Genomic DNA, 9,839 nt, shown 5'->3' with positions numbered 1-9,839 from the left:
TTTATCTTCTCATGGTGTTTAAAATATATACAAATGTAAGTGCTAACTGTAGGGCTGGGAAGTATGGGCATTGGAGCTACGCTCGGTGGACAGGCACCAGCTTGGGATGTATAAACAGAGTAAGATCAATACTGCAAATGCTCACGCACACGAAAAACTTTCCTCTTGCAATGACTGATGGAACTAATTCTCAGCAGCTGTTCAGGAGGGTAAAGTTAATCCCGAGCCTGAGAAATTGCAAGAGTGCTGGCAGAGTTCACCCCTGAGTTCAGCCTGACTCAAACACTATAAAGCCCATTTTTTGCCCAGATACCCCTGCATGAAGAGCCCTTGCCAGCTCAGGGGATGAGGAGTGCTGAGGAAGAGATTTACTTTTCCTTTTTGGTGCTTTTTGTGAGGAATGTTCTATATAACCTCGGGAACAGGAAACGATCTGTTGGCCCCAAAAGAAAAATATTTGAACACGTACCTCAGTTTAAAACGTGGAAAGCCCTGCTGACATCAGTGAATCTAATCCATATGTTTGAAAGGAAGCACAGACCTAAAGTGCTGTACTTATGTACTGACCTGTGGTCTAAAGCAGAGCCACATTTTTCATACAAAAGGTACAGTATAAATTTCTCAGATATGTCTTACTGGCCAGTTCCTCCCACTCCAGACATTTGAATTTGCTTAAACATTTGGATCTACTTCCACATAACATTTTTTTCATTAGTTTCCCATAGAAGATAATTACAAAGCAATAAGTACAGAAGTTGTACAAGTAGTGATGAGCATTTACCTGAGGTAAATCTACTTGAAATGGAAATAGCATATTTGTTAATGACTGAAAAACAGAGGCCAAACTCCTCAAACACCTTAATTAAATGTATTTTAACTTTTTTTTTCTAAGGATTGTTTTGGAGGTAGACAGTTATTCAGAAGTTTTTGTGGTTCCCCCCGCCCCTGAGTGTTCTTTCTAAAAACCTTGCAGTTTTTGAAGTGGAGAGTGTTCATAAAAAGATAACTTTGCAGTATTTTTCTCGTAAAAAGACAGATTTAACACCAGGATGTGCTGTTACCTTTTCAAATATTACCAGATACTCTTTTCTATACATTGTGTTTCCAAGGTGAGACTGCCTTCAATAGTAACTTAAACACTTGTATGTTAAAACAATCAAGTTTTCGGACTAATCAGTTAGAAATGGGAATACCTGAGACTCCTGACTGTGCTCAAATCAGAAAAATACCCTTTTTACAGCACTCTCAACCAAAGCAATAGAAGGAGGCTTTGTGAGCAGGAAACATGCTGGTTCACTCACAGTTCTTCCAAAACCACTGCCCCGACCTGCCTTTCTCTCAAGCTTGAGTCTCCATCAGTGGTTTTTAAACTGGAATTCACGGGCCCTGCCTCTGGAGTAATTCAGTCTGTCTCACGGGAAGTAACCAAGACAAGAGGGACTGTTGTTTTGAGGCTCGTACCTGTTATGTGCACCTCCAGGAGAAAAACTGAAAACTTCTTTAAAGGATGTGAACATATTGTGTGCATTTTTCCAAAGCAAAGAGGTTACACTATTTAATGGCTGATTCTGAACACCAAAGCTTTACTCATGTAACAGCCGTTGAGATGGCTGTTGCTGCATTTACAATGGTTGGGACTCTGCACCATTTTAATCATAACAGTACTGTGAGAACTTTTTACATAGATAATGGGAAAATGAAGGGAAGGTGAAAAGATTGTCAAAGACCTTGGAAAACCATTTTCCTCCTCATAAGACTAAATATGGTTCCGTGATTTAGTGCTCATTTCTATGTAGATTGGAAGCATTTTGAGGCAGGAATTGTCTTTTGCTGAATGTGGGTAAGGTATCCCCTGTTGGGGATTCTCAGTCGGTCTCTTCAGGTGATGCAGTTTTACAATTGCAGTCTGCACACACAGCTTTTAGTCAGGTGTACTGTCAGTTTGTGCTGGGCTGATGAGCAGTACAAAGAATAATCACCGATGTTTGCAATCTGTGATTCAGTTCCTAGGCTGTGATGTTACGAATGAAAGGGAGGACAAGGCTGTGCTCAGGCAGCCATGGGAGAGACAGAAAGGGAGTAGTGACTGGGGTAAGGCGGCCGGTAATAAGGTCCAGATTACATGACAAGCTGGTGCACGCTTCTTTTGTTTGGAAAATTAATTTGTTACTAATGTATTTCATTAATTTTAACGTACCAAATACAGTGGCTGTCTGGTGGCTCAGAAGTTGATTGGCCAAGTTAAGGTAGAATAATCTTCCAAACGAATGTACCCGTTAAATTAATAGAAATTGTCTACCAGTGAGGTACAGAAATTGGAATATATTCCAAACTGCTATGAAATACAGCAATGGCGTGATTTTACTGAAATGATACATAAACGCCTAGGCATAAAACTTCTGCAGCACAGAAGCGAAGCGTGTTAACCCGCAGTACTTTCCTTGCCGGCTGTGCAACACCGTGCTGCCGCCTAAGCCGACCCGGCTCCGGGAGTACGTCTCCTCCGAGCGGCCGGCCGCCCGGGGGAGCTGCTGGGCTGGCTGCGCGGGCGCCTCCGTTAACACCCGGGTTTTGGCACCGACGTGGGTTTGCGGCACCGCCGCCGAGTGCCTCCGTCTAAAGCGGTTCCAGCGGAGAAACGTCAACGCGGCTTTAAAGCCGCGCTGCCGTCGATGAGGTCTCTCCTTGGGCTCGTCCGCCGGCCTCTCGGCTGCCTACGTGCCAGCCCTCTGCCGAGGCCGGTGCCGCCGGCTCGCAGCAGCGCTGCCCGGCCGAGGGCGAGCCCCGCGCGGCGGCGGACCGGCGGGGGGGGCGGAGCCGCGTTCCCGCTCTCCCGTCCCCCCCGGGGAAGGACACACCCACCCGCCGCCGCCGCACCCGCGCGCGCCGCCCACGAGCGCCCCCTGGCGGCAGCCGGCGCCGCCGGCGCCTGCGCGCGCGGCACGCGGCTCCCTTCCCTAGCCCCGCCTACTCTCTCGCCCGGCGGAGGGTGACGCGGCAGCGGGCGCCATGGCTGAGGCGGCGGGCGGGCCGCGGCCGGAGGGTGAGGGGCGCGGCGCGGCCGTGCGGGGCGGGCGGGCGGGCCGGCCGCCGCCGGCACTCGTGCTCCAGCTCTTCTTGTCCGTTGCAGACTGCCCAGGGACCGGCAGCGCCCAGGCGGGCAGGGCCGCCGCCTGCCAGGGATGCCCCAACCAGAGGCTCTGCGCGGCCGGCGCCGCTGCCCCGGACCCGGGTGAGGAAGGCCCTCAGGCGGCGGGCGCTGAGGGGCCGCGGGGCGGGGCGCGCGGAGGGGGCGGGGGCGCGCGGAGGGGGCGGGGGCGCGCGGAGGGGGCGGGGCGTGCAGAGGGGGCGGGGCGTGCAGAGGGGGCGGGGGCAGGCCCGGGGTGACAGCGGCCGTGTCGTCCGCAGCGGAGGCGGCGGAGCTGCGGGAGCGGCTGCGCGCCGTGAAGCACACGATCCTGGTGCTCTCCGGGAAGGGCGGCGTGGGGAAGAGCACCTTCAGCGCCCTCCTGGCTCACGGGCTGGCGGCAGACGAGGCCAAGCAGGTTGGGCTGCGCGGGGCGGGCCGGGCCGGCCGCTGCGGTTTGAAGCCCGGAGGCGGAGGGTCTCGGAGCCGCGGGCGGGAGGAGCTGGCAGGGGCCGGCACCTGCGGGCAGTGCTCCCGGGCTCCTGCCCGGCGGCACACCGGGCATAACCAAGCACCAGGGGCACGACCGCACTGATCGTGTTCCCCTTCTCGTTAAGGGTTTGAGCTTAGTTCGTGTATTAAGGGCGCTCGCGTGTTTTCGTTGCGTGGTTTAGACTTTGGAGACAGTCCTGTGCAAGCTTGTTTCCAGTGGGGTGGGTTGGTTGGTTTGTCTTCCAGGTTGCTCTGCTGGACATAGATATCTGTGGGCCATCAATCCCTAAAATGATGGGTCTAGAAGGAGAACAGGTAAGTGAACGCTCAAGCATGTTGTTTAAGGCATTTCTGCTCAATTTTTCATTAACTTTTTAGGGTTTTGTAGATTTAAAGCTTGTAAAAGGACTGCTTATTGGGAAATGTGTGTGGCAGTGAGTAGGGAAATAAAGAAGGTGAGATGGAGAAGTTCAGCATAATTTAGTTTGTAAAAAGAGTTGTCTGCTTTCAGGATGACCAGTTCTGCAAACTTAACTTTTGCTGCATATCGGCCACATATTCATGACTACTTAAAACTTAAGTAATGTTAGCATGATGCTCTTTATCAGCACTAGAATATTTTATATGAATATATAAAGTCATGGGTACATTTCTTGCAAAAAGGTTGAACAGTTATTACTCACTTACTAATGGAGATCTGGCCCTTCTGCAGTTTTTAACTCAGCTGCTCCAGTAAAGCAGTATTGTACCTATAGGCAGGAGATCAATTTACCCAGTTTTGACTTACATTACATAACACATGAATGTCTGTACTTATTTCTAACATAATTTTATGTGTCACTTCAATTTTCAGGTTCATCAGAGTGGATCAGGATGGTCTCCAGTGGTAAGTTGGTGCAGCTGTTTCAGAAAGTTTCTTGGGTTTGTTTGGGTTGGGCACTGTCTTCTAAGGTGAAAAACGAGGGAGGAGCAGAGGGTGCTTCTATTCGTTCTTTTTGTAATGACGTAAATATCTAGATTCTGTAGAATCTGGATGCAGGCTATATAGATCAGAGTGTTAAATTTATTTTGTTAATCACAATAATACAATATTTCTAAAATAACCTTATTATTTTAAGTGTCTCTTGTTTACTGATTTTCCTAGTAGACTATAGGTAATAAGCATAAGTTACTTCATTTCATTGTTTCTGGTTATCACACAGCTGTATAGTATGTCACCTTTTCAATGACAGACAAAAAGTGTCTTACACCCCAAAAAAACCCTCATTAATCTTTAGAAAATGCAGGGAAAGTTTTTGCTTGTGTATGCTGTTAAAAAGACAGCTTGATGCTGAGAGGTAAAGTTGCTTTTAGCCTTCTCTCCAGTGATTTCATAAACCACTGTAAATCTTACTACAACTGGATTTTTTTCAGTCTGTGAATGTAGTTGGTGAGCGTTGCACAAAACCTGTAGGTTTTAATGGCCTTTGATAAAAGAGATGCATAAGGTTGTCTGCCTTTATTTTCTTAATGTCTCTGCCCCCTGCCTCCCAACTGCTTTTTCTATAAAATCTGGGTTTAGAATTGGTTTCTTTACTCTTTCTTTACTGTTCTGTATGCTCTACTGAGTTGCTGCACTTCTCTTTCAGTATGTTGAAGAAAACTTAGGTGTAATGTCAGTGGGGTTCTTGCTTAGTAGTCCTGATGATGCTGTCATCTGGAGGGGACCAAAAAAAAATGGTACGTATCAAGCGTTTTCAACAATAATTTATGTACTTGAAAGATTTAATGTCACGAGCTTGTTTAATTGTCGTGGTTTAATCCCAGCCAGCAACTAAGCACCACACAGCTGCTCAGTCACGCCCCACCCACCCAGTGGGATGGGGGAGAAAATCCGGAAAAGAAGTAAAACTCGTGGGTTGAGATAAGAACGGTTTAATAGAACAGAAAAGAAGAAACTAGTAATGATAATGATAACACTAATAAAATGACAACAGTAATGAGAAAAGGATTGGAATGTACAAATGATGCACAGTACAATTGCTCACCACCCACCGATCGACACCCAGTTAGTCCCCAAGTGGCGATCCCCCACCCCCACTCCCCCCAGTTTCTATACTGGATGTGACATCCCATGGTATGGAATACTCCGTTGGCCAGTTTGGGTCAGCTGCCCTGGCTCCGTCCTGTGCCAACGTCTTGTGCCCCTCCAGCTTTCTCACTGGCTGGGCATGAGAAGCTGAAAAATCCTTGACTTTAGACTAAACACGACTTAGCAACAACTGAAAACATCAGTGTTATCAACATTCTTCACATACTGAACTCAAAACATAGCACTGTACCAGCTACTAGGAAGACAATTAACTCTATCCCAGCTGAAACCAGGACATTAATGAATAACGTAAGTATAGTATAGTAAGCTATGTGAAAAAATGAGTGAATGGTTACCTGTTTTCTTTAGTTGAACATACTCATTTGATGAAGTTAGAAGCTCAACTCTGTATTTTTTTTTTTTTTTTTTAAAGCCTTGGCAAAACAAGCATTTCTGTACTTAAGTTGACAAGTCAGAAGAGTCTGCATGCCTAGACTATAAAAGTTGAAGTAGACCCTAAACTTTGAAACACAGGGAGATATTTTTTCTCCCTTCCACTTTCTTATCCTTTCTTTTAGGGTTGATCAAACAGTTTCTTCGTGACGTGGACTGGGGTGAAATCGACTACCTGATTGTAGATACGCCTCCAGGAACATCAGATGAACACTTATCTATTGTGCAGTATCTCAGTGCAGCGCACATAGATGGTGCTGTTATAATCACTACGCCTCAGGTATGAGAACTTAATTCCCATTGATAGAAGCATCATGGCAGTTAAAGCCAATCCTTGGTTTAGAGTCTCTGTTTACCTAGAGAGAAATGATGGTACAGAATCTAAGGGAGTTGACTTTATTGTTTTGTGCCTACAGCTGCCTGGTTTATGAGTTAAATGCGTGTCTCAGTGGAGTGCACTCAGGGGATCTGAGTGGGTCACTAAAACCACTGAGCAGTTCATAACCAAAAGCTTTCGTGATTTGTGTGGTGAAGGGAAACGCAGTATTTCAGTTCCTTTTTCAATATTAGAGTTTGCATCATTGCAAATCTGTAATTTACCTGCCAAGGGCTTAATGTCCAGAAGTCAGTAAGAAGTTTAGTTTTTAAGTGATAAGATGCGCACTGTTTGACACCATGTGAAGTAGCCTGTTGCCTCCAGTAGGCAACTTTGTGATGTGCATTTTTAAAACAAAAATCCATCCCTGGAGAGATGAAACTCAAAACACATCAAATTCAAACTTCGGCTTTAATGCCTGCTTTGGAAAGGAACACGAGATCAAACTAGCAAAAGACACGTGGGATTTCCACAACAGCTGAAAGAATAAAATGTGAAGGAAGTGAAGTGGTGAGGGCGATATCAGATAGGTGGTGAGGGAAGGAGAAGGGAACAGGAGAACTGAGTGAGGTCAGGCATATATGCGAAAAGTCTGAGGGGATGATAAGCTATTTCAAATTTAATTTGAAAAGAGACAATAAGCATAAGCCTGGTGGTTCTTGTCCTTGCCTGCCCTATTGAGAATACCAAGGGTCTTTCTGTAAACTGAAAATGTAAAAAAGTTACATTTAAAGAACTAAAGATGTGAGATTAATATAGGAAATAAAACATAAATACAGCTGAATCAAGTCAGATTTCAAAACAACCACATTCAGTAGGCTAGAACTGTCGTACCTGTCCTATTGCTAGAGCACATAACACAGGTTTGTGTTCCTCAAAATATGAAGCGAGCAGTAATAATTCATTATGAACTTTCTTTAAAATAGCTCTAAGGATGTCACTTAATGGGTTTTGGCATCCAAACATTCCACTCAAAATAGCAGTGTTTCCTAATACTTGTAGGAAGTATCACTTCAGGATGTTCGGAAGGAGATCAACTTCTGCCATAAAGTGAAACTGCCAATCATAGGTGTTGTGGAAAATATGAGTGGCTTTATTTGTCCAAAGTGTAAGGTAAGGCTATCTGTATATTAAAGCATTTTTTTATCTTGATGTTGTTTGTATATAAAACATTGGTCCAAAAACGCCTCGTTCTCAGAATTGCAATATTTTAACTCTGGTTTTCATGTTGTCCCAGAATGAATCACAGATCTTTCCCCCAACTACTGGAGGTGCAGAGAAGATGTGCCAGAACTTAAATGTTTCCCTCCTGGGTAAAGTGCCTCTAGATCCTCAAATAGGTAAAGTTACTGTATTGCACTACATTTAAAACAAGTTTTTCCTCCTATACTGACATTGTTACTGGAAAACCCTGGCTTGGACACTGATAAATTAGAATATTAAACATTTTATCTCTTAGATAAATATCCACTTTTAGATACAACATTTTTTTGAATCAAAAGTTACTGGAACTGCGACATAGCATGGTGTGAAAAGAGGAAAGCGCTAGGATAATTTCCTTAGCCTGAAACTTTGTCTTGATCAAGATTAGATGATGCATCTTTTCCGTTGTATAATCGTATTTGAAGTACAACATGTCTTTCTCTTTGGTGAAATCACCTGGAAGTGCAGACTGAGTAAAATCATAACTACTACGAAGAAGAGTATCTTGTAGACATTAAGCATTAAAACTAGCACTTTAACTTCACTGTTACTGGCACCACCCAAATTCTGTTGTGGATAGTGAGAAGGCCTGGTTCCTTGCCCACTGGCTATTACCAATTAATACTTGATTTAATGACATCAAGGAACAGGTCAGTACTTCCAAATAATGACTGAAGGTTTCTGCCAATAGTATTCCTTTGTAAAACTGTAAGCTGTAGTTCTAGTTACATTACTGACATAAGGACTTCTTAAAAGGAACAGATGCAAGTGGCTCTTTGGAAGGGTATAACTGGTAGCGGGATAAAGGGTAAAATAAAGAAAAGTTCATCATTTCCTGTTGCTTTACTTTCATGTTTTCCCCTGTCCTTCAAGGAAGAAGTTGTGACAAAGGCCAGTCTTTCTTGTCTGAAGCACCTGAGTCTCCAGCTACATCATCTTACAGGAATATCATTCAAAGTAAGTCTGAAAATCGCTGTGCAAATGAATCCTTTCAGTTCTGAGCACTTCTGCAATACATAAAGGTGCTAAACAGAATTACGTTATTCTGCCACAAATAGTAAAAACAGATGGGCATAGCAATTACGAAAGTAACAGATGCAAACAGATGCTTCTGGGCATCAGTTAGGACAGGCTTTTAAAGTGATAATGAAACGGTATTTAATAACTGGTTTCAATGTTCGGCTTCAATCGTTAATTTTCAGAAAAGATGAGTGTGTGCTTGCTCTCACAGAAAAGTTCTAAGATTCTCAAGCAGGCCTGTGGAGGAGGGGTGCTCACCATAGTTGAGTACGCTACAGCTGGCTAATTATTGCCTCCACTTCTAATTGTAATTGCACAAAAACCCCATACAAAAACTACCTAAAGAGCTGGTGATGTGCAGTTTCAAAATACAAACAGCTGGGAAATTCCTAAAGCCATTTTCACTGTGATAAAGGCCCAACTTGTGGTAATTTGTACCAATAGGGGACAGAGTGATGCAGCAATAACTAACTCCTGATGTGCAACTGAAATATTTATATTACTTTTTCCCTGTCTTTGCAGGAATTCAGGAATACTGTGATCAACACCCTTTTCAAGAAGAGAAAATTATCTAATCTATGAATGGAATAAAAATGTAGTTCACATTTAATTATAGAAAAGTAACTTATGCCTTGATTTAATAGAAGGAATGTATTCTTTTTATATATTGCAAATAAATTCTTAATATAAATGTTCTTGCCTTAGTTTTTTTTTCCATAGTTCAAGATTCTTGTAGTTCACAGGTGGTCTCAAAGCTTGCTAGAAAGCTGTAAAACTGAGTCTTCGTCTGTGTTACATAAGGAACAACCTGCCTCCGGTGTCATGGTACTAACGGCCTGAATATGAAGTTGGTGTTTGAAGACCTGTGCATACAAGATGTTATTTAGAAAGCTGAATGTAAAATACGCTTCGCTGACATGGGGACGTTGTATCTAATGTATGTACTATGCACGTGCATATCTTTGCTTTCAGTGGAAAAGATCTGTATTTAGAGGGAAATTCAGTGTAGTCATGTCTCCTTTTTTTATAATTGGCATCAGCTTTAAAATAAAAACCTACTAGAGTTTAGGCAAGTTAATTACAGTACAAGTACAATA

General features: G+C 44.0%; 1 protein-coding gene across 2 annotated transcripts; it reads left to right on the top strand.

Moving 5' to 3' along the window:
* Window positions 1-2,980: 2,980 nt before the first annotated feature.
* NUBP1 (nucleotide binding protein 1) lies at window positions 2,981-9,433 on the top strand. 2 transcript variants are annotated; one of them, XM_030002235.2, is made up of 11 exons: window positions 2,981-3,043; window positions 3,131-3,232; window positions 3,409-3,545; window positions 3,866-3,934; window positions 4,473-4,505; window positions 5,248-5,338; window positions 6,269-6,423; window positions 7,522-7,632; window positions 7,757-7,859; window positions 8,596-8,679; window positions 9,265-9,433. In XM_030002235.2, the coding sequence occupies exons 1-11, from the start codon at window positions 3,010-3,012 to the stop codon at window positions 9,315-9,317; spliced, it is 972 nt and encodes a 323-aa protein (XP_029858095.1). In that variant the 5' UTR covers window positions 2,981-3,009; the 3' UTR covers window positions 9,318-9,433. The 2 variants fall into 2 exon arrangements, with proteins under 2 accessions (XP_029858095.1, XP_040975999.1); XM_041120065.1 differs by lacking the exon at window positions 7,522-7,632.
* The last annotated feature ends 406 nt before the right edge of the window (window positions 9,434-9,839 follow it).

This window comes from Aquila chrysaetos, chromosome 25 (assembly GCF_900496995.4).
Source record: "Aquila chrysaetos chrysaetos chromosome 25, bAquChr1.4, whole genome shotgun sequence".
NCBI classification, from domain to species: Eukaryota; Metazoa; Chordata; class Aves; order Accipitriformes; family Accipitridae; genus Aquila; species Aquila chrysaetos.
Note: the sequence above shows the minus strand (reverse complement) of the source record. Positions and strands in the feature narration are given on the sequence as shown.